Source organism: Amborella trichopoda, chromosome 3 (assembly GCF_054954075.1).
Source record: "Amborella trichopoda isolate Santa Cruz 75 chromosome 3, AtrichopodaSantaCruz75HAP2 v2.0, whole genome shotgun sequence".
NCBI classification, from domain to species: Eukaryota; Viridiplantae; Streptophyta; class Magnoliopsida; order Amborellales; family Amborellaceae; genus Amborella; species Amborella trichopoda.
In genome coordinates, this window is record NC_142338.1 from 56,303,883 (window position 1) to 56,331,577 (window position 27,695).

General features: G+C 34.7%; 1 protein-coding gene across 4 annotated transcripts; it reads right to left on the bottom strand.

Annotated features, from left to right (window-relative positions):
* Positions 1 to 6,488: 6,488 nt before the first annotated feature.
* DRIP2 (DREB2A-interacting protein 2) lies at positions 6,489 to 16,510 on the bottom strand. 4 transcript variants are annotated; one of them, XM_011623297.3, is made up of 8 exons: positions 16,213 to 16,510; positions 13,483 to 13,614; positions 13,135 to 13,234; positions 11,639 to 11,963; positions 10,895 to 11,340; positions 10,692 to 10,742; positions 8,253 to 8,325; positions 6,489 to 6,889 (listed from the first exon to the last, which is right to left on the bottom strand). In XM_011623297.3, exons 2-8 carry the CDS (start codon positions 13,595 to 13,597, stop codon positions 6,725 to 6,727), a joined length of 1,275 nt encoding a protein of 424 aa, XP_011621599.1. In that variant the 5' UTR covers positions 13,598 to 13,614; positions 16,213 to 16,510; the 3' UTR covers positions 6,489 to 6,724. The 4 variants fall into 4 exon arrangements, with proteins under 4 accessions (XP_011621599.1, XP_006838857.1, XP_088717685.1 ...); XM_006838794.4 differs by having other exon boundaries at positions 10,895 to 11,343; XM_088861559.1 differs by lacking the exon at positions 16,213 to 16,510 and adding an exon at positions 15,749 to 15,888.
* Between the last annotated feature and the right edge of the window lie 11,185 nt (positions 16,511 to 27,695).

A 27,695-nucleotide genomic window follows, 5' to 3' on the forward strand; every position in this document is an offset into this window, starting at 1 on the left:
AGCTAAAAAATGATAAAGGATAAGCCAAAAAAGACATGGTTGAAAGTAGAGAGAAAATATGTGGAGACATATGACCTCATTGAGGGTGTGACCTTTAATAGAGTAGAATAACAAACTAAGATTTATGTAGCCAACCCCAATTAGTTTGAAAAATACTATAATAATGATAACGATGATTTTAATTAGATTGGAGAGGCTGACCCCAAATAGGTGGGAAAATGCTCGGTTGATGACGATAATGAAGATTATTTGGGAGATTAAAATATATGTTTGGGATTGTTTTGGATTTCTAATTTCTTTTTAAGATATTTACATATTTTTTTTATTTTTATTTATTGTAGAGAAGTATTAAAAAGATAAAAAGACTAAGATTTAATATTGATTAGGATTTCTTAATAAATAAGTTAGAGTTTAGGGGTTTTTTCTTTTATAAATATACAACTTCTTTAGACCATAAAAAAATTATAGAGAGAATAAAAGTTTATTTTAGATATCCCACTATTCAAACCAAAACCAACATATTTATTTTTTTTCTCTAACAAAAGTTACAAAAATTTCATTAGATCATCAAATTTGTTTTTTTGTTGGAGGGGGAGTTAATGAAAGGATACAAAATATGATAAAAAAAAAGCAAAAATGAATTATAAAGACAAAAAGGGCAGAAGAGGTCTGAATCATATAAGAAGTTGCTGATTTGGCTAGGGCACCTGCATCTTCGTTCATCTCTCTGTTGATGTTGATGGATGATAATACTTGTCTGTTTCATAACATGTGGAAGATTTCATCCATAATACGACTCTAAACCGAGGAGTTTTTCTTGTGGCTTACACCAGCCATGACATTAGCAGAATCTCTTTTAATGATGATATCGACATGCTAACTCTCCAATCTAGTAACCTCAAAGCCCACAACTTCACTTCATTAGTTGTGCATAGATGTGAGCTTTCTTACCTGCCACAAATGGTTTCTCAACTTAACCCCATAAAACCAACCATTTATTTGCTCACCCACTCTCACATTTCTATCGAAGTTTAACTTTAAGCAACCTTGCGGAGGTGGCACCCATCTTGAGGGTTCAAGGATCAAGATTTAATTTGCAAAAATCCATTCTAACGGATACCCGCTCATAAACCCTAATGCAAAAATCCTTTGCCTATCCTCTCAACATCAAAACCCCTACCTTCAAAGACTCAATTGTTTCTTTGTTTTCATTTTTCCTATAAAATTCTTGTTCAAAAGGATTTTCAAAATAAATAAAAACGATTTCCCAAATTAACTTTCTAAACCAAACACGCCCTTAGATTTCCTAAAGCTCACTAGCACCTCCCTAGCCATCCCATATCAACAAACGTTAAATGGGGCCAAAGGTTTACCCATCAGTGTCCATTGAAATTTTGACAATTTTTTCACAAGAACAACATTCCGTAACCATCTATTGTTGATTTTTTTTGGGTGAGTCTGGCAGAGAAAGCCCCTACCCGTTTTTCATTAATAAATAGAGATAAAAAGTTTACATTTCATTACTTTACAACCCTATAACAAGGCACCTGTGCCAAAACATGAGTTAAAATTTATTATTACACTTTGTCAAAAAAAAAAAAAAAGTTCATTATCTACAATACGAAATCCAATTGAAAGCATTGTAAGTAGCCCAATGATGTACCATAATCCACACAGTAATAGTTTATTATGTAGTTTCTATCTTTGGTGTGGTTTGCATAAGGTTGCAACCTTAATGGAGCACCTCCAAAAAAATTTGTAAGATGTAATATTGGTGTCAAAAATTATTAAGATGGCGTAAAAATCCATTTTTATCTCTAATTATAAATTTTGAGTTTAAAAAATGATTCAAATCAAGTAGAGTTGTAAACATTTGAAAATATTGAAAATGAACTGTCCAAATACTATGAAGTAAGATGCAATATTTTTGGGATTCATAATCTTTTTCTTTTTCAAATTCATACATCTCGACATCTGTCAAGACGATCAATTATAGGGTTTTTACTGTCAAAACAGCTTTTTTGGATAGATTTTTTATGTGCACCTTAGTTCTACATTTTAAGGTTGTAACCTCATATAAACTTTTTCCAGTAACATCGCAATAGTGGCTTATGCTGTAGCTCCCTTTTCCCCTTAGAACGTCAAGTCCGTACTCCCTGGATATCGTTATCATAGTTTCCCTTCAAAGTTTTGTATTTTACTTTCTTTGTTTTATTATTTTTAATTTGATCCCTAAATACGTCTACTTCCAACCTTGAAAGTCTGAATTGACAACCCCTTACTATAGTCTTTTGCCGAAGTCGAGGCTTGTAAGATTCGATTTTCAGATCTTGAAAATATACAATGATTTACCACCTACGATGTCTAAAGTGTTAATGAAAGTATTAACTTCAAATTTTGAAGATCTAAAATAGTTTAAAATCAATAATTTATGGACGCGATTAGCATGTGGCCTGCCAGCATATTGTAGAACTCTAGGCTTGGAAATAAATATATTTTTTAAATATGATTTGATCCTAATTTTTAGAGTATATATAATATTTAACATAGATGTCATGAATATGAATAAATAAATAAAATTTAGAAACTTAAAAATAATAATTATATTAAAAAAATATTTGGATCGTTAGTTACAATTATTTTTACACTGACTACCTATTTGTATCTATTTTTAAGATGGATGCTTTATACCGGTCCAGCCCACATGAAACAATTGTTCATAATTTATTTATCACTTCCGAAGTGAGGCATTTTAGAAAAAAAGTAATGATCCTATGAGTTCCTCACATATGGATGCAGCGCTCGTCTCCCCTCTTGTGCCGTTAGATCTCAATCCAAATCTCGAGGATAGATGGGGACGCCAGGTCACTCATAAAGCCGTGTAATGGTCATTTTTTCTTTTTTTAAAAAAAAAGGGAAAATCTATGCAATCTCATACTATGCAATTCGATAAAAAACATGTTCTTTCCCATGAAGCTCTCTCTCTCATGTCCTCTTAGGTATATAAAATATTGAAGGTCTGAGAGGACAGGCCCCTGCCTGTTCGTAGTTCTAGTTCAGAGAAGCCATGTTTTTATTCTTTTGCCTATTTGCTGAATTTCAAGTCCTTTTTCTATCTCTGGTTCTATCACGACTCTCCTTGTAATTTTTTTTTGTAAAAAAAGAATATTAACCCATTTGAAGGGTCAAGACTAAAAAGCGCAACATCAATTTGCTGAGTGAATTCATTTATGAGTACATGCTAAACCGAATGTCGATAAAAAAGCACCCATTTCTTTTAAAATAAATTAAAAAAATTTCGAAGAGAAGGGATAAAATCAAAGGAACAGAGAGAAAATCCACAATAATGGATGTTATAAAGATGAGAAAGAATGCACAGAGAAAGTGGATCAGATGGAAAATAGACCGTGGAGGAATTAGAGAAAAAAAAAAAAACATAGAGATGGTGGATTTAAAGAGAAAGCGAGAGAGAAAAAGGGGGATTTAAAGAGAAAGCGAGAGAGAAAGAGGGGGAAAAGAAGTGAGAGCTTGGTTTCAAAGCAAATCCGGAATCATGGAAGCTTTGCATCAAAATTACTTGGCTTAGTTGGGGGCAATGTCATTCCTTTCTAATGACGGTGTGATAAAAAACTTATTTATTAATGAGATCCATTACATGGCAGAATTCAAGGTATATTAGGGTTTCCTTGGTTGAAGAGACGAACAAATGAAGGAAGTGATGGAGATTTGCTTATTAGGGGTGAAACAAAGGTCCAAATGTTGGACCTATACCCGGACCCATGTCGGGTATACCCGTCGGTTCTCAGGTCAGGTTCGGGTCAATTGCCACCCCTAAACAAGGCCATTTAATGAATGTTGAAGAGTTTAGTGGAGTTTAGAAGAATCATTGACTCAGGATACATAGATAATTATGGCAAAATTTTATGTTATGTGTCTACCTAACCCAACTCACCTTCTTTACCTAGGCTTTGGAACATGTTAAAAAAAAGTTTAAAGTCATCACCCTTCTTAGACTAAAATATCGAGAGCGGTAAAATTACTTGGAAAAAGTTTCTATACTTTCCCAACAGCATAGAAGAACTATCCTCTCCCTACCACCCAACCGTTCAATTTTGATCAAGAGAGCTACTCACCGTTTTATCTAGATCCGATGTCTCAAAGTATTTTAGTTTTCTTTTTTTTATACAAACTGTATGAATATGAAATTTGGTACGTGTCATCTTCTCATTGGGACGTACCTATAAAAAAATATTAAAAATAAATTTTTGATAAAATATAATGACCAAAATACCCCTTGAAATTTGTAAGGGTATTTTGATCATTTTATTTTATTGAAAATATTGTTTTTATATTTTTTGCTAGTATGAATTTAATAGAGGATTGGACATCCAAAATTTTGTATCGAAATAGTTTATAAAAATAAAGATTAAAAATAAAATAGTGCAGAGACGTGACATTGTGATTAGGACAATCTTAACCCTCCATTCAAAATAGACAATCTCCCAGAGTTTTACATTTTACCGGGACCTCATCCTTGAGGTCTGGATGGAGCTATGACAGCACAAGAGTGGGGTGCTATGCAACCAAATAGCTCACAATGTGTGAGTGCTCATGTGATTACTACTCTTTATTTTTAGAAATGAAATCTCTCTCTCTCTCTCTCTCTCTCTCTCTCTCTCTCTCTCTCTCTCTCTCAATTAGATCACCAACGTTCAACCACCAAAGTGAGTACATCGCATGAAGTTTGCCCCCTCAGCGCTTAAATTCATAAAACACACAACCCCAAGCTTAGTTCACATGATAAAAGAAAACCAACATTGCCAAAACCCTCTACTTTGATTTTTCAACAAGTATAGGGTTTAAACTACTTTCAACATTGGAGTGTTGGAGCTCAATAGGGCTTAGGAATTAGATTGTTAGCTTTTTTTTGGGTAATTCAATAGAAATGACAAACCCCTACCGGCTCTTTTGAAATCGTTAGTGATGTTCGAATGCGTTAGGTGAAAATAAAAACCTAGACTTCAGCTGAAGCCATGTTGGTGGTGCTACCACCGTAACCTCAACCCCATTCACAATTAGATTGTTAGCTACTTAAGTAATTTGCAGGAGTGTTGGTCTAAAATGCGAGATTTGTGCAGAGCACATAATAGAGCAATGGTTACATGGAATTATAGTTTTGACCTTAAGGACCGACTTTGGGAGCCTTCCTCGAGATGTGCATCGTTCATTCTATCACTTCCGAAAATGTATATTTTCCGCTTTTTGATAAATTTCTTTCTTATTCCCTTTGTAAGCTCTAGAAAATCACAGTTCCCTGTTGAGATGCTATTCACATAGCATTGTTTGATGCTCTCAAAATATGTACTCCCACAATATAATATAAACCTCAAAAGATAAATATTTGGTGCATATTTTGTGCCTTTCGTAAATATTAACATAATACATGAAAACACCTACATGGAATGAGAAAAGATGTCAAATAACAAATAAAGTACCACCATCCTCTTTTAGGAGCTATCTATTTTACCCTTCATAATGACAACTTTTTGTATGAGAAGTAAAGAAGAATGAGCATCAATGAATGTGGAGTAGGTTGAAAGAATCCTCCATAGAGGGAGTAGCTTGAGAAAAAATTAAGAGCTAACGGAAACAAAAAAAAATTATAAGAATTACAGAATGAAAAATTGAACTAGGAGAAACTTTATACTTTTAGCCCCATTCACACCAGGAAACAAACACAAAGATACAATAATTACACTGCGGTTTTAAGCCGTCCTTTCCAAAGAGAAGGATGAGAGGTAAGATAGCCCAAAAGACAAATAGAAAGTAGTATTATATTACAATTAGAGCAAGACCACCTAATGGTGGCTCCGACTCTCTCCATCACTGTCCATAATATGAATGGCATGGATCTAAAGACTGACTCTGCACTAGTACTCAGGACTATGCTAATACTTCGACAAATATAAATATCATTAGTTTCTTCTCATGCAATATAGGGGTGGCAACAGGTCCCCACCCCACCCGGACCCAAAAATAGAGTGTGGGACCTGGACCCAGACCTTATCCAAAAATAAAAATATCTACACGTTCAACTATATTTAAATATATTTCATAAATTGTGACATGAAAAAAATATTATAGACCCAGACCTGGACCCTGACCCAAATAGTGTTCGGGTCCAAGATTTGGACCCGATCTGCTGGGTCAAATTTTTGGACCCATACCTGGGCCCAGATAGGGTCTACCCATTGAGTCCCGGGTAGGGTCTGGGTCCCATTGCCCCCTTTTCTATGTTCACTACAAGCTAATCTGGATTCTGGAATGCACCTTTTAACTGCCTAAGAAGTAAGTCTTTCTTAATAAATATGGCAATCAACCAATGCCTTCAAGGCATTCTCAGAAACAATAAGGCTCATAACTCATTTAACAAAATCAGATCTATGCCAACAAATGAAAGCTGAGTTGCCTCAACAATGATTCCCCTATTGCAGAACAGCATTAGCAATTAAATGTGTAGAGAGAAAGCCACAATGAATTATTTTTGGGCCAAGTCTGCAAGGCACTGTATCAGTGCCCGCCCAAGATTGAAACCAAGTTCACACACACAACAAGCACATTCTCATAAGGCATAATTCTTGACACTCTGATTCTACTGGGGTAAAGGGGGCTTATTGAAAGGTCAATTGAGTAAAATTACATGAATTTAAGTTAAAAATTGAAATTAAGACTTGCGGGAATAGACTAAGACCATCATGAAATCCTTAGCTGAAGCGCCTGGAGATGGCGGTGCTCTTAGTTGGCCTCCACCAGAGCGTAGCCACAAGTCCACGAGACTGTGCAAAGCCAAGCTGGGGACCACCGGCTGACCACGACAAGTGAGCTCTACCTGTCAAATGGACAAAAATGACATTTTTTTTCCTTTTCTTCTGTAGGGTATATTACATATAGAACAAAAATAAGTGTGATATGATCAATGTCATAAAGGTCATCACCATCCAATCGATTGGTTGGGCAGTAATGGAGAGGGGGCATATGATTGAATGCATATCAAACAAAGGGTTATCATGTAATTCTAGATCAGTTGTGAATCTGGTGACATCTGGAACTAATATGGTTTCAACATTTGAAGTCAGTATCTGCCCCTTTCATAGAGACCCAAGTTACGAATGTGCCATGGAACATGCTCAATGCCTCTTCACCAACTCGTTTGAAAGAAACTTAAGCCTCTGCCAAGGTCAATTGTTGCTAGATAACCTGAAAGGGCACAAACACTGCTCCAGTGGGAGCAAAAGGTACAGTTGCTCCCTCAGAAAAAAGACCCATTTAGAGAATTTCCTTGATGTAGAATTTCGGTCAAAGAAAACAAAATAGGATTTCGAGTACCTAAACACCTAGATCTCACTATGCAAAAATTGGACAGTCTGTGCAATCGTAGGGCTTCATATTTTTGAAGGCAGGAGTACATTAGAGCCTCAATAATTGAGGTCCTAAAACTACTCCTAGCTAGGGTTTTGGTCAAGGAAGCAAATGTATATATTGCTCCAAATGAAGTATATAATCTTTTAGTAACCTAAAAAAGACATCTTAGCAAAGTAAGTTCAGTGAATGCTAAAAAGAACAGAAATTGTATAGACAAACTTTATTTAGACAAAAGCAAAGCATCTAACCATACTTTGGGTAGAAAAATACAATGTATAATTTGCATGTGTGCCGACAAGAACATCATCAAACCTAGGAATGTGAACTCCAGAGACTCAACAAAGGCATGTCCCTTTAAATGCAGGGATCGACCTATAGATTGATGTATGTCAAGGCATGAGTAAGGGATCCAATGAATTTCTCTGGTGGAATGAAATGTTTAAGATGCTTAGAAGCTTTCTAGGAGTGTGATCTATGGCTTGGAAATGAAGGCTATGCAGTGTGGAATCAGAATTTTTGTCAGACCTTTTGTGTCAACTCATTATTTAATTTAACTATTCAATATTATTAAAAAAAAAATGAAGGCCTTGTTTACATGTCCACTTTTAATTCAGGTTAACGAGATAAATATTCACATATTTTGTAGACAATTGGAAATTCAAATAAAACCCCACATCACGAGCAGTGTGATGCATCTCCGATAAGCAAAACCGACAAAATATCATCTTTCAAGTCTACCAGATAAACTACTCAAGAAATCTAATGTTTACTTGTAGAAAATAATCAATATCCATGTTGTTGTTTCATACTGGAAGAGAATGGAACCTCACCTCAGACTCATTCTTGAGGTCAAGTTTCTTGACAAGGTACTTTTTGATGAATGAAGCTGGTATGTTTCCATCCCTGCAACAGGCAACAAATGCATGATAATAACTACAAGTGAATTTAAGAATGAGTTTCAATCTTAGAGAACTTCTTTTAGCTGGAGAAAACGAACTTTGCATCTCAAAAGAAACTGTTTAATTAAATTTTTTATTTTAAAGTCAAACAACCATAAATATCTCAACACAATAAACCTAGAAAGTAACTCAATGGAATTTCTTAAGGCATGCATTAAAATGTGAAAACAAATTAACAAATTAAACTATAGCTATTCATAGGAGAGTATTTGCTTATGTTGTATTACCTCATAATTCAGCCGTGATTTTATTGTTTAGTTTCTAAAGACCCAAGAGCAGCAGTGGCTGAAAATATGAAATAAAGTCTACCAATTGATATGCAAGTCTATAAAGGAACACAGGCTCGGTACTAAGATTAGAACAGAGATGCCTACATCAGATGCTAAGATGGTAATGAATCTTTTATTTTCTATATGTAGACCAATGAAGGGTATTGGTCATTGTGCATGAGTTAATTACATATAAAGATCGATTAACTTGTTCCTTGAATAGATAAAGTTCCGCAATCCAATTTCCTGAAATGACTATGGCATCAGAACCAATAGACAAACCCAAAACCTCACCCTAACACTAACATAGGTGTGGCCCAACATTAGAGCTTCTTCAGCAAACTTCTGCAAATAGAGAAGTTTGGGGGGGGCAAAGTCAGTTGCAGCAGTCAAACGTGTGCCCAAGGTTCACACAACATGTATGGACCATCTTGCTCAAGAAACTTGGAACACCTGATCCCTTCATCATTGAGCAGTTTCAGATTGACTAGACAGTTGGATCATACATTATTAAAAAAATTAGGGTCTGCACAAATTTTCTGTGCTTTTCACATGGATGAGAATCCACGCATATGCCTAAACCTAATGGGATCCTATTTAACTACCACAGAGAACAGAAACTTGAAGTTTGAACACAATTGCACTTGCAATGTAAGAGGGTCAAATAAACCAAGGTCATTGAAGGACAGCCCATCTAAAAATCAAAAACTTTCTATTGATTTGTGCCAGTCACTACAGTTGACATATAAATTTCATGTGGGTTGAAGCTAATATTGCAGGTACACATGGATTTCACTCTTTTAGTTACAGACACCATAATTCTTCCACAGATTCCATACTTAAACAAGTACATGTGCTTTTCCATGGAACAGATAAGCGAATATATTTGATTTGTCCAAGCCCAAAGTAAAGTTGGTTCTCTGGGTAAATGGTTTTTCTTCGAGTGGGTTTGGGGTTGGAGAATTGATAAGACTACTATTTCAAATCTTTGAGTGAGACAAAAAGAATTACTGTGCAATGCACTTTTCATTTTCAAGAACAATTGTTTGAATATTTCAAATCTTATAACCGATTTTTTTGGCGATTTCACAAAATATGGATCTCAATTGGTCACTTATTGAAGTTCTTATACCGTCTGACAATAACTAGAATGCATGAACATTTGTGATGCAAAATTTGCTGATGGGTAGATGGATACATGGTTCCATTCATCAAATGAATTCGAATGCTGCTGATTTTACAATAGAACACTACATATTGCTCTAGTAAGCACTTCATTTGAACCTCATATTCAATCATCAACAACTTGTATGTCCAGAATAGATGCCCTTGAGATGTAGGAATATATTTGAGAATTGTACTCTTAGGATGATTATCCAGGGTCCTATCAAATATGCATGGTAAAAATGTGAAAACTCAATTAAAGCATCTTTAACTAGTGCTTTTTTAAGACCAATAAGGCAGTCTAATACGAAATGTGAGAATGCATGGTTCTAGCCTCACCAACACACGTAAGATGATGAAGAAGCACATGTAGTTGCCAACTAAAGAAGATGTTACGAAATTAAGGAAGCATCATAAGGCTCATTGTTCTTATGCAGGTAGTAGAACTAGAGATACGCAGCTGCTCAGCCTTTAGATGATTGAAACACGTATATAACTTACATTTCAATAAACACTTAAATACTGGATAGAAACAAATCAAGAAACAGCTTGGATGTTGATATATTGGTCCATACAAGAAATCTAGTATCATACTCTATACATGGATAAATGTCAAAACAAGAATAGGGCTTGGGCAGGCCACTTTCCAGCGTTCAGGAGTATCACCTTCTAAGGCTCACATACCTATCTCTCACATGCATGAATCTATGCTTGCATGTTTGTATTACATATGAAGAGAAACACATAAATAAAATGAGAGAAGTGTTGAAAGTGAGTTTCAAGTACAAGATCAGATAGTTGGCCAAGTATTAGTAGAAATCCACTTCTGTTGAAAAAACAAGCAGAGTAGGCAGCTGTTAAATGTTAAAAAACTCACTTTATTCTCAAATACGATGTAGAAATCTGTGGTAACGGGGAATCACCTTCCCTGCGTAAAATGAAATTTCATGACAAACCCAATGTATAAGTATAAACATTTTTGGGAACAATGACTTAAGAATTAAATGACTGTTCTATGTAGCTGCATGCCCAAGAAATACTGACAACTCTTGAGATTTCTGAATAGAAAACATTACTTACTGATTTTCGGAAGCCACTAGGGAAAACCAAATTGGATCAGTTCTTCGGTCCCATCTCACACAAGCAGCAGTAAACAAGGTTTGATCTTTATTTCCCTTCTCTTTCGAACCAGATGCCCTCTTCCTTGCCACCCCGTTGGCCTTTCTACCCTTCCCTGGTCCCGATTGGGTAGGCCCTGTGTTTTTCTCTTCTTCCTTAATTTTTGATTTATGATTGTACCCCCTAACCTTAGGTTTGCGAGCAGGTTCTTCACTAGCAGGACTACCAGGATCCTCTACTTTGATAGCAGAGGCCGCCGTATTGGACTCAAGGGATTTTGTTCTATTTGCAGCTTCTACTAAGCAATTCAAAGGTTTCCAAAGCCCAGCTTTTCCAAGCTTCTGATCCCCCACATTCGCTGTATCATTGTTACATGCATGGTTTGATGGTTCTCCACTTGATGCGTTCTGCTATAAATTACAGCCATAAAAAAGTTAGCATAATTCAACATAAAAGTGATAGTCGTAGCTTAGCCAAAAAAACAAAGTTAAAGAAAGGGCTTACTTTCCTCACCCATGATTTTGCTGTAGCCAACCAAAACATAGATGGGGATGTCAGAACACTAAATTGGCTAGAACTTTCACCCATGTACATGGTATAGATAACAAAACCATGAGTGAAAATAGCAATCCACTACATATAAAATAAGGCCATACAGAAGCTACATGTAAAAACCAAAAGCTCTTCACATTCTTGAGACCTTACCTGCTTCTTATTCTTCTTCAGAGGCTCAGGGGAACTCGATTTTTCTGACTGGTCCTCTGCAATGTCCCCCTCTCTTTTGATGGCTTCATCAGAAGCAGGAGTATTGGATCCTCTTAATGAAGCTGCCTTTCTTGCAGCTGCTTTTGTTCTCCTCCCAGTTAAACCAGTCTGTGTCGATACACAGGGAGTGCTGATCACCAATGAAGAAAGCGATCTTTCCTTCCTCCGCACAGGCAATGGAATGGGAGGCACTTCGGGGGCTTTAACTTTTCTCCTTTTTAAAGGAAATATTTTTGCCCTAACATCTTGCAAATTGTGATCTGGCCTGTAAAAAAGGTATATGGGTTTAGTGAAATGTTCAGGCATGCTTATTAGGCCAGATCTAGTGTGAGCAGAGAACTTTAAGAAGAAATGATAGTCCTTGAACAACATATGAACAACACCTAAAAAGTTAAACGTGCAGTTTATGCAATCATATTGGTCAAGAATCTCAAGATTGACCGCGCAGGATATATAATCTTACTTAATGACAGCAAATAGATGAATCCATGAGTCCAAATGCTGCATGATTTGGTATTCATGTATCAATATAGAGCTCATTTTAGCACAAACTTATCTTAGGGGATCTGTTTATTCTGATGTTTTGAACTTCCAAAATGATTATGTACTATATGTGATCCAATATTAAGTAACAAAGATTACTATCTCACTCCCTTTGTGCAGATCCAAATTTTTCCACTCTCAACACTCCTTAGTAGAAAATAGTACAACACCTAGCTAGTTTCTTTTAAATGAACGAGAAGGTCAAATGGATTAAGTGAGGACACTTCGAGAAAATCAGTGTTAGTTTTGTCAGTCTAAATTTTTTAAATTTTTCGAAATTTCTTCCTGAAATTTTTTGTCATATGTTTTTTGATATTGCATGGCTTTCACAATTTTCATTCACATACAGTTTCTATTCAAGACTCCCAGGTAGTCTCACTCAAAACCGCAGGCTAAGAGGGTTTCGATGGACTACTGAATATTCCAGTATACACACAATTCCCATTCAAGACTCCCAGGTAGTCTCACTCGAAACAGCAGGCTAAGGGGGTTTCGATGGACTACTGAATATTCCAGTAAATGGATCTTCAACTAATTTGGTCTAACTTAATAGGAAACTGACCTTCTGATTTATTTTGGAATTTACCTTTCTAAGTTTATTACTTACTTGGCGTTCAGTCTTTAGGTTCTTTCTAGATACACCTGCACCTAAAAAATTTGGACAATCCAAGATCCTTTGATGGAAGTATTTCATTCATTAAGTAAAATGTATAGGATCTAGATACAATAACAAGGATAGTGCCAACAAGCCACCTCTAGATCCTCTATAGCCAAGTTATTGCATCACTGATTGTCATGTGCACTGGGCACTAATTCGAAAATTTTCATATCTAAGTTTCAGCTAACATTTAACGGCAACAAGATCCATGCTTGAAAAGGGACAGATAGATTACCTCAGCTTCTCCACAGGAGCACAACCTAGATCAATATTGCATATTGGGCAGGAATCTGCCTCCCCATCAGTTAGTTTCTCATATATGCACTTCCTGCAAACTGCTCAAATGTGAAGCATTAGGCATAACATGCTGATTATTATCAATTAAAAGTAAAATTTCATACACTTTCTCAAAAAAGATCCTACAAATTCTTCTTAGAGAATATGTGGATTAACCAGGTAATTGACTGAACAACTAAAAAAGAAGGAAATGACAGAGTGCTAATCAAACAGATGTTCTTCTTTATTTCTCTTATCAAACTTTAGATTATGGTAGACGAACAAGTACACAGGAAACAGGTCTTACATGTATGAAGACATTCAGATATTGTTGTAGCATCCCTGAGGAGTTTCTTGCAAAGAGGACATGTCATACATGCTTCCAGAGTAGCCCTTCGAACTCTCACAACTTGAGTTGTCATGTGTGCACCTCAATAATCTGTTGGAGCAAATGACACTTTATTTTATATATAGCAAGAAGAATTGATTGCATAAGGTAGCACGCTCATGTTTGACATATTGAGGATAAACAGTTCCAATACATTAACACTCACTAAAGCTTTCACATTCACCAATCAGCCTAGAAAAATTAATATAAAAACCAGTTAAAGGGATTTTTAAAGATACAAAGATGACTGCACATAACCTGGTTTAATTAAGACTAAAATCGTTAGCACGATATCACCTCAAGTATCAGGTGCTCTTATTCTTACTGCACGTTCAATTCAATAACATGTACTGGTTATTGCAGCTCCATTGGAGTCTGATGTTTAAGAAAAATGAGTGAGAGAGAGATAGAGAGAGAGCAAAGTTTTGAAACTGACGTGCTCCTTTCTTTCACTTCTGGTAAGAAACTGACTTGTCTCTTTTCTCATGATAAATTGAGGAAATCAGACTATCATGTAGATAAATATTGAACTTCAAAACTATGGAATGAAGTTCATTCAGTTGCAAATGATTCAACTACTAATTTCAATTCACATTGAAATTAAATATATGTACTGCCAACATGTACACATCTTTAATAATATGATTTCCAGACAATATGAGCAGAATTAACCAACCATGCATGGTTCAGGAACAATTGTTGTAAATAATACTGGAATTGGTCATTCCATAAATGAACACATACCCCAAATATCAAAAGTAATCATGGTTCTCATAAAACGCCTTGTCAATCAGGAAAAAAGAAAAAGAAAGAGATTTCTGTGGACTAAATTCCCAGTGTCCCGCACAAGACAACCTCCATTTTCTAGAAAATCCTTCAAAGATGAGTAAATTTACTGCTATTGGATAGTTTCACTTAACCTACTTCTAATCCTGCCCACAAAACTGTACACTAGCTACTTCTTAGCAACTAATGTCAGTTAAATCTAAATTACAAACACTTTTTCTTGTGCAAAAAACTCAATATTAACAATAAATGAAAATTTTATTTTGCCACCATGACTCAAAATTTCAACCCAACAAGGCACCCCAACAGAAAGTAAACATAACAATTCCAAAATATAATGCAGCACAATCTCTTCAAAATACTATAAAAGCGATCAAATACTCCAATATCTCCTAAAATAAAAAAGAAATGAAAAAATGTTTCACAAATGCATATAAAGGGCCATCGTTCAACGGATAAAAGTTACACAAGTACCACATATACCTACAAGCAAAGCTGCTTAACAATTCCATAAAAAGATGTAAATAAGCAAAAAGGCACCACAAAATTGCCTAAATCACCAAGACACATGCAATACAGTTTTTCTGACCCATATCTTCATATACATAAGCAGCAATTTCGATATCTTTCATAAGGAAGCCCCAATATCCCTTGGACAGAAACCCATACAGATACATAAACATTTGCATGCGTACATGCATGCATGAAAACATATATACTTGCATGCATGCATACATAGATGTATATCCACACAAACATTGATACATGCATATATACATACATACATGGATACATACATACATACATACATTTGGGTCAGAATTCCAACTCAAGATGATCCCATATGCCCATGCACATAAAGGTTCACTTTTCATTTCATTGAAAAAGGAAGCCCCAAATTAGAGTTAAAACATCCTAAAACCAAAGCACCCATCTCTTCATTACCAAAATCCTCTATCGCTTCTGATAACTCACCTCCAATCCCAAATTACATATATAATAGCAGCTTGAATTTATCGATCACATGAATCTTTATAACATTACAACTATAATCATATCCATATACATGTACGCACACATGCATTTACCCAAAAAAATTACGCATACATGCATGCGTGAACAAGTACATACGCATACACACACATGCATGCATACAAACACATACATATATACACATTTTTGGGTTAAAGAAAACAACCCAAGAAACACAATCTTTCAAAGTATCCAATAAATCTACATGAAAAAAAGAAAGAAGAGAAACAACTAAAAGAAATACATCCACAAAAACGAGAACCCAACCAATATGCGGTAATAGGATCCATATACACATCATGCAACCACTTGATCAGATGCATTATCCATAATCATAGCAATTTATGCAGATAATACCACACTTTACCTTAGTCTTCACCAACAATCTCTTCTCAAAATCTGATTTTGCCCATTAAAGCTAAGAAGAAAACCACCAGCCAACCCAAATCACAAAATACATTCAAACCCACACACGAAATCAGCTTAATACCCACGAATTATCATAACATTTAGTATTGTTATTTTTATTCATAATAGTGATAGTAATAATATAAGTGAGAAGGTAATAGTGATAATAATAGTAGTAAAAATAAGAGAGTACGTAGGTAACATGCAAACCAGTACCTAATCCTAAGAATTTCAACTAATTACGTGTTATTAGAGGAGATAAATGAGAAGGCGAAAGCATGCAAGAAAAGAGCCTCTAATAAAAGGAAAGAGGCTTTGGTATCAGGAGATAATGGCGAGCGATAACATTGAAAAAGCTGCGAACAAAGAGTGGAGGATAGAGTTAGAGAGAGAAAGAAGAGAGAGAGGGGGGAGAAAGACTACCCGAGGTGCTGAAGAGGGGGGCGGATCGCGAGGAGAGAGGATCAGAGGTCAGGAATGGCGGATCAGGTGAAGATGGCGGGAGAATCGTCCATACGATGAGATCTAGGGCTCAGATTGGAGCTCGTGGAGAGGCGGAGGCGGTGGTCGCAGTGGGCGGAGCAGCCGCTGGTTGCAGGTGTAGAGAGAGAGGAAGGAAGAGTTAGAGAGAGAGAGGGGGTCGAAGAGAGAGAAAGAGGAGAGGGTTTTGCGTCCTTGTATGCAAAGGATTCACGTTGTTTGCGAGGTCTCGCACGCTGCTGGATAGTAATTTACAATTTTAAGATTTTAATACGTTGGCAAATTGGGGAAATGGTTAAATCTTTTTTACCCGCTCTCGTTGTTTTTTGGATTTTTAAAAATAAATTGCCCACTGCTTGTCCCTACCGCATCTTAATTTCATAAATGCCCTTTATCTGCAAGACTTGTGCTCCATGCTTCTTGTTTTTTATGCTCTCTCTATCCATTAAAATAAAATAAAAAGTTCATATAAAGGTCAGGCCGATCAAATTAAGATGCACCTCAAAATTTATAAGGAAATATTGTTTCGATGTTCAAAAATCGTCAAATCGATCATATAACCTCAAGATGCATGGATATGAGAAAAATGGGTTTCAACCAATGATTTAAAAATCGACGAGTCGAACCGGACTCGTTTAGTTCGACTCGAGAACCGGCACAGCCCGTGCCGGTTCCAGCACAAAACTGAGACCTCTGTCCGGTTCCCACCCGATTCTGTCCAGTTTTAGCGGTTCCCTCCCGGTTCTAACCTCAAAAGTACATTCACACGTGTGTACGCGTCACGCACCACTCCCTCCCGGTTCTAGCCTCAAAAGCACCTTCACACGTGTATACGCGTCAAGCACCACTCCCACACGTGTGTACGAGTGACACAAGCGATGCACACTCCCACACGTGTCATACACACTCCCACATACACACGTGGTTCTAGCCTCAAAAACACCTTCACACCAGTTCTAGCCGGGTTCAAGCCTCAAAAAACATGCAACACACTCCACTCCCACATGTGCCACACTTGCAACACCGGTTCTAGCCTCAAAAATACCTTCACACCAGTTCTAGTCGGGTTCAAGCCTCAAAAAACATGCAACACACTCCACTCCCACATGTGCCACACGTGCAACACGCACATGCACGTGTGCACGTACAGGGATGCCCTAGTGTTTTCACACTTGTGTTTATCTTTCGATTACATAGTTATTTATATAGCATATTTGAATATTCATCTTTCGATGTGGGATAATTCCCAAACATCATTAAATGAAAACATACTGTAAATATATGTTATTAATAGGCAATTTAAAACACATACTAAGGAGAAATGATGGTTAACACTAATGTTATTTGTTTTGACTTATCAAGTTCGAATCCCCCCTTGGGCCATATAATAGTTTATCCATTCTTGAGCTAATTTTCGTTCCCTTTAGGTATATAATAAATTAAAGTGTTATTTCCAAAATTTGTATGCATTTTATTAATTTTTATATTAATAGCCAAATCTTTTATTTTATTTATTAATTTTTACATTATAAATCATGTAATGTACTATTTTTTTTACAGTTATCAATAATACATTTTAAATTAGATAATATTGTAAAATATTTTTAATTTGTTAATATTTATCTAATAAAATAATTAGAAAATGTAAACTAATAATTATAATTTTAGTATATAATATTATAATTAGTTAGGTTGTAATAATTTTAGATTATAGTTAGTTAGGCTGTAATAATTTGGGTTTTTTTAGCGGATTAGGGTTTTTTGTCAAAACGAGATTTTAATGGCCATTCTTTTATTGATTTAGTCTACTCTTTATTACAGTCCATGTATAATTATATATTTTATCTATGATAATTCTATGATTTTTCTTTTATGTGATGCAAATTTAATACTTAAGTTTATACATGGAAAGAGCATCTCAATATTCACAAATTGATGAAAAAAATGAAAGTTAATAATGTAGTACCCTCATTTCTTTTTGGATTCCTAAAAAACAATATTTAGAATGAATTTTAAAACTTTTTCGGATTTTTTTGAAGCTTTAATCTGACCGATTCAGCAGATTCTCGATTTGAATCGCCGATTCACCGATCCAGATCGGTTTTTGAGGTGCCCGATGCGGGTCACCGATCTACTTTTTAAACCATTGATTTCAACTATTGAAAATAGTGCATCATGTAATGCATTTTATGAACTCTTAATCTTCAAGATTTGCTCGATCTACACTATTTTGAAGCTTTAAATTTTAGAATTAGATACAAAAATAAGTTTTTAATCCATCACAAAAATTTCTAATACTAAAACAACGTCATTTGACATGGCTTACTTTTGTTTAGGGGCTCGTACAAACCACACCCAAGAAGAGCACGGCCGCTCTCTATCAATAGTCTATATCACAATCACAACCATTTTCATGCTTTTTCGCACCCCATTAGAACCATCTCTCCCTCTCACTCACCAATGCCATATTGCCCTCATCATTTTAAATCATCCATTTTCTTCTCCATGTTACCATCACTTTCGTTGTTGAATATGTTTGTAGGAAATTTTATGGAAATGCCTAAAGATAAGTATTTAATATTTTGCAATTCGCCAACTATTCCAAGATAACATGTTTTTATGGGTATTTTGAAACTAAATCAAAAGACATTATTCGTCTCTCGTAAATAAGATGATAAATTTCCTATTTTTGTTTATGTATTATTTTTTTGTATTTTTCTCGCTGCTTACCACGCGTTGTCAAATTTATGTCTAATTAATTGTACCTATATATGTATAGGTGGAAAGCGAGCTCGACATCTTTTCCGGCTAAATTGTATTCAGTCAATAGCACAGCTCAGTTGTCCAATTTCATATCTGATGGCTAAAGATGATTGTGATTTTTTCGGACTAAATATAACTAAGAATCTTATTAATATCTTTATTTATATTTTCATTACCAATTTGGGCACGATAATTTTTAGCAGATTCAAGCGTATCCTAGATGCATTCCCTCCATCAAAATCCTATCTAAGAGATTTTGGAGATGTGACCTCGTGACCAACCTTATAAAAAAAATGCACCATTGAACATGGATAATCCAATTGTTAAAAACTTCTATCCATGTATTTCAGAACTCAAACTTCAGATGAACCAATAGTGAGTCTAAAATATACAAGAGATCATTTACCTTTTGGTCAACCAGATCGGGTCCAAGTTTTGACCCAAAAAAATGGACCTAATGGGTTGGGCCTAGGTCTACTTGATTGAGAACTCCACCAAGTCGGGTTTGGGTTTGGGTCCGGATCCAAGTTTTGACCCAAAAAATGGACCCAATGGGTTGGGCCTAGGTCTACTTGATTGAGAACTCCACCAAGTCGGGTTTGGGTCTGGGTACAGGTCCAATTTAGACCCTGTTGAGTTGGGTTGTTCAAAGTAGGTCAAATATTTGTGTAAGCTACACCTAAATATAGAAATGTGTACAATAATACCATTTATTTTTTGTACAAGAAGATCACAACTATTATTGACTAGTAGATGTAAAATCGGGTGGTTGGAGATGTGTCATTGGCTAGGCGCAATGTCCAAAATAAAAAGGAAAAAGTTTATATAAAGCCAAGGCTTTAAACAATCAAATTAGAGCGCCCAAATATCATCGAATTGATCATCTCGACATCAAGATGCATGGACATGAGAAAAAGTGACTTTCAAGTTTTAGAAATAGTGTATTTTGTAAGGGTGTAGTTGGCATACGGATGCATCCGTTGCTGAAGAGGTAAGGTGCACCTTCAAATTTTATCATGGTATATAATTTTGATTTAAAATTTTCTTAGGATGATCTCAAAATCTATTTTTATATCTAATTATAAAATTTTAAATTTAAAAAATGGTTAAAATAAAGTAGATCTATAAACATATGAAAATCTTGAAAATGGACGGTGTAGATAATATGTTGTAAAATTAACTATTTCTGAGACTTAAAATATTTTTATTTTTCATGGTCATACATCTCGATGTCGAGATTATCAACCAAAGGGTTTTTTAACACTAAGACTACCTTTTCCGATGGATTTTTGAGGTGCATCCGTAGTTCTACATTATAAGCTTGCATCCTTATATAAACTTTTTCCATTTTGTAATGTATTTTTGGACGGTCAATTTTCATGATTTCATAGATCTACACTATTTTTTAAGCTTTAAATTTTATAATTAGAGATGAAACTATATTTTAAGGCTATCACAAATATTCTAGTATTAAAACCACATTTATCAATACCCTTTGAAGGAGTGCGCTACTTTCATTGTTTAGAGCCTCAGTTCTATATAAACTGTGCCCAAATAAAAATTCGAGAATATTGTAACACACTTCAATCTACTAAACATCACATCCAATGACAAAGAATGATTTTAACCTCTTTATACAAAAAATAAATGGTCTCATAATTTGCAATTATTATAAATATATAATAACTCTCTACTATAAAATACAATATATATTTTTAATAATTCTTATTTGTGAATTGGATCCGACTCCAACCTATTCCTAGTCCCAACTATGCCCTCAAGCTTACTCTCCCACAACCTTTTTTCTTTTTTTTTATTTTGAGAAATTTGACAAATGTACACACCCCTAAAATTTCAAGTAATTTGGATCTGTAGAAAAAAAATTAAAATTCAAACACTACCAGACATTTGTGATCGTCAGATCAGCCCAGATTCAATCTAAGCTGTTGAGCTCATTTTTTTCTGTAAGCTAGTGGGCTCATCCAAGCTTTTTCCATATATATATATATATATATATATATATATATATATATATATATATATATATATATATATATATATATATATATATATATATATATATATATATATATATATATATATATATATATATATTACAAAAAAGGAAAAAAAATTATTATTCATCCTTTCTAGCTGCTGCCCTAACCAACAGAACATGAGGATTAAAAACAAAACTGTTGTGGCACGTGCCTCCTCAAATCCTTACCGTCAAATTTGACCGATCGAAAATGTCCACCGTCAATTTAAGCCAGGCATCTCGCCCACATGCGCTTAAAGCAATTTTACTCCCACGTGGCAATTAGAGTCTCGTGAGGAGCGCATGCGCGTCATCACCGTTCCACCGTCATTATTTCCGGGAGAAATTATATGGGAAAAGTTCATATATAAGGTTGCAATCTTATACGGTAGAAACAAGGTACATCTAAAAAATCTAGTGGAAAAGGGTATTCTGAAATTGCAAAACCTTTAAATTAATTTTATTTTGATATGTATGGATATAAAGAAAAAAAAGAATTTCAAACTTCAAAAGTAGTGCATCTTGTAACAAGTTATCTAAACCGTTTATTTTCAACTATTTATAGATGTGCTCGATATGTATTATTTTTTAATTTTAAATTTCATAATTAAAGTTGAATTTTGATATTGAAACCATCATCAGGTGTCAGACACTGAAATCATATCTTTCGGCAAAATTTAGATATGTGCCTTTTTTTGTACATTATAAGGTGGGCTTATACAAACGTAACCCATTATAGATACCTCCAATTTTATACATCGCAGCCATCTTCCTCTTTAACACATTTGATACCATGCTAGTAATCTCAAATGCTATATTTTTTGGCAATTACTTCTAAGAAAAAAAGTTTATTCTTTATAAAAATATTTTTTATAGTAATTTATGTTTTTAAAACATGATGCCCAACATATGTCGGTCTAACACAAAAATTATTGTGTGTCTAACACAAAATTGTGCAAGACCTAGATAGAACCGGTCCAACATAAAAAATGTGTCAAACTAACTCTGTGCAAGTTGCATTGGTTTGACACATTTTGTGTTTGTCTGAGTGGGAAATATGAAAAAAAAAAAGTATTTTGGCTTAAAAAATTCAACTTTTGTATTTTGAAGAGGAGGTTGAAAGAAAATATGATGGGTAAATAGTGTGGTAGTAAAAAGTGTTGAGGACAATAAAGTGCAATTTGTGACGTATCGTGGTATGTATAATTTTCCCTCATTCATTATGATATTTTTTGCTGAACAGTACAAGAACTAAATCTTCCATGAATTACCGAATCGTTTATTGTAACGGTAGCGAATTTTAGACTCATGTTTATTGAAGTCACGTTATTCCGAATTTGTGTTTTCAATTTTTTTGTTAATCTTTTTATTGTCAAAATGGCCCACTTTAGGATTTTAGAGTCCAAAGTGGCAACAACTTCAGATCGAAATTTTGAATATTTTTTTTTTTAAAAGTGACTTTGCTCCTTCGTAATCCAACAAGGTCAAGGTTTTATTATAATTTGGGCTTCATGGTTAGAAGATTTGAAATACTTCAGAGTTTTTAGATCCAAGTTACTTTGATAAGCTACTCATAAAAGTTATCTTTTTAGGTTTTGAATTTCGGTCTTGAAGACTGAAGTCGATAATTTTTCTTTTTTTTTTTACTTTTTGAAATATTTATCAAATTATTCATAAGAGATTCACAATTTAACACCTTGTCTCTTGATTTGATTTCAAACACCTTGTCTATATCCCTTGATTTAATTTCAAAATATACATTAAAAGGCACATGATCTTGAGATAGAATACTTACAAATAGCTAGAATGTTAAATAGTTAGGCAAAATTATGTGCAGACCGGGTTTTCTCCCCCAATATTAAAGTTTGATTCATATTTTGCTAAAATTTATATAGAGGCCATCCCCTCCCTTACTCCCCAATGAACAATTCCTCAAATAGAATAGCTCATCTCATATAGGTATTTTGATAAATTTTTCTTATTTTCTTATAGGGTGGTATATTATGAGACCTTTTACCATTGTTTCAAAGGGGTCACAATTATTTTTGTAGCAATTAGATTAGGGTGGGGTTTCTATACGGTTGCAACCGAAACTGTTAAAGTTGGGCTGCAGTCATTTCCACCCTCCATTCGTTGGACAGCGAGGAGTTTGCACAACGCCCAATGAAAAATAACCAGGGCTTCTCATTGCCGGTTAACTGGTCCTTCCGAAAAGATGACCATATTGTGCTACCCTTTTTTCATTTTGGCTTTTTAAAAAGGAAGTCCAACGGTACTTTTATCTCTTCTCTTGCTAACTTTGCTCTATGCACAAACAAAAGGGCAAAAATTTCTCTTCTCTCTATATCAACTTCTCCATCTACCCACAAATCAAAAACAAAAGCTTCCTTTCCACTGGATTCACCCATTTTCCTTAACACTCTCTCACTTTCTCAAACTTCTATCTCCTAACCTCTTTGGCCTTTCCTCTTCTCTCGGAGAAAGAAAGCCTGATTCTTTATCAAAAGGAAGAAGATGATCCATTTTGTTGTAGAATACTCTCTCTCTCTCTCTCTCAAATACAGGACGGTATTTTCTCTATGATTTGAGTGTGTTTATGTCCGGACGGGATTTTTCTCCTAATGGGTTGGTGTTCTGCTTTGCTCCTGCTACCCCAATTAAGTAGCGTTGGCCTTGGATGGATGCCTGCTTAGTCCCGTGTAAATTCCTTCATGCTTCTTCTTTAGTCATGAATGATTTTAAAGTCAGCCCTAAAGGGATGGTTTCAGTTATTCTTCCATGCCAATGCAAGGTATGTTTATAACCATCACCATTCTAGGGTTCCCCTGTTTTTTTTTTTTTTTCTTTTAAAAGAGAGAGGTTTCATTTTCTTAGGGACCCAAATGGACCAAAATCTGCGGTTTTTTTTGGTCTTTTTTGCTTTTTATTTTTATCCCAGTTAAAAGAAATGATTCAATTGGCATAGTAGGATTGATATATATAACCCGGGTTTTCTTTTATTGACTCCATTTGGATGTATTTCTCTTTCAATTTTCTTCTAGGTCTTGGATGAGTAAATGGATATTTTCATGTATTGCTTCCATATTAAGATAATTTTTGTGCTTTATTATTGCCTCCATTTATGTGTATGACTTTTTTCACTTCTTCAACTTGGTTGAGCAAAGGGATGTATGCCTATAAACCCTCCATATTAAGACGAGGGCCCTTTAGACCAATATATTTTTTATACAGGAAGTTTTACTTTGGTTTTCCTTCTCTTATTGTAGTGAACAATGGCCCGTTATTATCACATGATAAATGATAAAGTAAATTTCATCCAAATGATATGGCGAACGATTTAATTCACTTACTATGTAACCTCTTGGGAAGGGTTGGTTTGTTAGTGATTTTAAAAGAGATTGTATTGCTAGCTATGAGCATTCATGATAGGGTAAAACTATTTGGTTTATCTTTCTTTTCTTGCTAGATTTAGTAATATATTTGAACACAATGGGAATAGGAATTTGGGCGAGGCTGGTAAGTGACAATGCTTTTTCCAATTTTGATGTCATGGAATTCAAATGTGGTTCCAAATGGGCATGTAAATGGTTATTTAAGTGCTAATTTATTCCCAAATTTTTGTTCAAGTAATTTTGCTTATTTTATTTTAATAGTTTTTCAAGTAATTATTGCACAAGAAAACCTTTGTTATAAATTTCAAATGGTTAACCTAATCAGTGCATAATTCATTAATTTAGATGGGTTTGCTGAATTTTGATCTTTTCATATAAATAATGCAACTGTTCACAATCAAGTTATATGCATTTGTTAAGTTGTTGGGTTGGTATTGTGAAGTAATTTCAAAGTTTTATATGTCTTTGTGTTCACAAGCTTTGAACAGTTATATGTTTCTTCGTGTGCGTGGTTGGGTTGGTATTGTGAAGTAATTTCAATGTTTTATATGTCTTTGTGTTCACAAGCTTTGAACAGTTATATGTTTCTTCGTGTGCGTGAAACTGGTTATTTGGATGCTCACTCATTTTAATTCCAGTAATGTATTTCTTTCCTTTGGAAGCCCTTCAAATAATTATTACATAAGCAAATTTTTGTTCTTAATTTCAATTGGTTATATATTTATCAACAACATATTGGTAATTCATTTATTCACATGGATGTGCGCAATATTTTGCTGAAAATAGGAACTAGAAACACTTTTAATTTTACAAAATAAAAAAAAAGCTAAGTCATTTTATTTTGAGCTATTGTGTTGTATTTATCACGCCTTCGTGGAGATTCATTCTAGAGGATAAGAAACCGAAGCTAAAGCTACTGGTCTCAAGCATCTCATCAACATTACCGTCTAAGCCTAACGAATAGCCCAAATATGTATCATGGCAGGAACCTTGAGGATTTTTCAGAATTGCTCAGATGATGGTGGAAGGCCTATTGCTACCTGCCAACTTAGCCAATCACAACCACCCATTAGTATCAATGGCTACTCTATCCAAAGCACATTTTTGCCTTACTTGCCATTATTTGGGCAAGATCTCAATATGCAAGTGACAAGCACAAATCTAGCATTAAGTGTCTCCTTAAGTAGTTTGTGGTAAAAGTTAATTGATTGATGTCAGGTCGGATATTCATTTGTAGTCTGAAGTGTATGCTTAATCATTCAAGGCTTTGTAGTTCATGTTGTTTTCATATGATTGTCTATAGCAAAATTTTGGTTTATAATCCCTAGGGGGTTGAAGAAGAGCAAAGGCCAAGTGCTTCCTTTGTTTTGTGAACTTTATTATTCTTATATGTTGAAGTGTTTCACTTCTTTCATGCATTTCTGTTTTTTTGTTATATAACTTACGAGAGAGAAAGAGAGAGAGAGAGAGAGCATTTGGTATCTATCATGTTGAGAGAGACGGAGCATTTGGTATCAATCGTGATGAGAGAGAGAGTGTGTGTGGGAGGATCGACTACTACACATCCCACATCCCAACAAATTTGTATAAGTTGGGACCTGAAATATGAGTCATGAAATGATGTAATTACTGCAACTTGAACACTAGACCCACCAATATGCTCATTTGTAAAAAAAAAAAGAACAAGACAAGATATATTAAAATTGAGTAGACACATCAACATAATACATTAGACCCACTAATATACTCATGGTCAAGAAAAAGCTTGGATAAAATATTCAACCTTTCTTGATTAAGAAATGCATAAGGGAAGTTAAAAGGTTGCATTGTCGATTTATCTTAATGGCCACCAAAAACACCATTGTAAAGATAAGATTAACGTTACGCCTTCACACTATAAATTGAGAAAATTGTTCAAAATATCTAAGGGGATTACAATGTCTATCCTCCAACCCACCACCCCCAGAAAGTAACAAAAACAAAAAAATGACGAAGTTACAAAAACCAATGAAAATGCTTCTTTGTCAAGATATATGTTGATCTCTAAATGGGGAAGGCAAGAGTAACTTCGTCAGACGGATGGATATTCACAGGTGATAATGAAGCGACTCTATACTTGACTAATAACTAACCATCATATCCTAGCACCTTGTTGTCGTCTTAAATAGCAAAACCAGAGCATACTATAGTTGCTTCTCAAGTTTGTCATAAAAATTTCTCACTTATCAGCCAATGTAACCCTTTGAAGAAAACTATATCGAAGCCAACAATTCGATTAAAGTACATAGTGATGTGACATGTGAGTTCCATTAAACCGAGTTCAAAACTAATTCAGTAATTCCAAAATATCAATAAAATAAATCACAATAAAGACTAAAAAGACATCGACAATTTTAATTGTGTGAGCACAAGATAATTCATCTCAATATCATATCAAGCCAAATACCATCCAAAATCAAAGTGAAGTTGCGGCATTTAAGGGGTGAGGCTCAAGTATAAACACAAGGAAAAACAAATAATGAGAATAAATGTCAACCAAAAGGTGGGTTTAAAATAAACATGAGGTTTTACCGCATGAGGAACCAAAAAGGATAACATCTTCATTAAGCAGTAGGTCCACTACAAATTATGCAGCAGTAGGTCCAATACTTCACATCTTCTTAACATAAACAATAACAAATTACGCAGCAATAAGTCTAGTACAACACATTTAATATCTTGCAGACAAAATTATTACAAGCTTAAAAACACACTTGCTTCTATTACACCACTGTCTTAGAAGCGCACCAGCTTCATTAAGCAGCCACACCACACCACATACACATTCTCAAGTAGCACTCTCACAAACCAAAATTACCAAAATGACATAATAGTTGAATGGCATATCACAAATCAAAATTACCACGAACATTATCAGGAGCCTATGTTGAAGAAATGCTATGTTTTTCACAAAATGTCATCTTCCATACTTTTCCATGCATATCAACAGGGCTCAAATTTAATACCTCTATTTTCTACAGTAATCCATTCTCATATACATAAAAAATTATCACACACTTAAATACACTCTTGCTTATTACACAAGCTTCTTACACAAATGTCATATCTTGCAAAGGTAACTAACATCAAAACTATCAAAAAAATATGTAAGTAAATATCCAAAAAAATGTGTAATTACATATCCAAAAATCAATTAGATATCAAATTAAAGGCCAATCATTTGCAAAAATCAT

Coding starts and splice junctions, on each gene's coding strand:
- DRIP2 (XM_006838794.4), bottom strand. CDS start 13,597: ATGACAACTCAAGTTGTGAGAGTTCGAAGGGCTACTCTGGAAGCATGT. Junction 13,235..13,482: donor ATCTGAATGTCTTCATACAT/GTAAGACCTGTT, acceptor ACATTTGAGCAG/TTTGCAGGAAGTGCATATAT. Junction 11,964..13,134: donor GCTCCTGTGGAGAAGCTGAG/GTAATCTATCTG, acceptor CCTTTTTTACAG/GCCAGATCACAATTTGCAAG.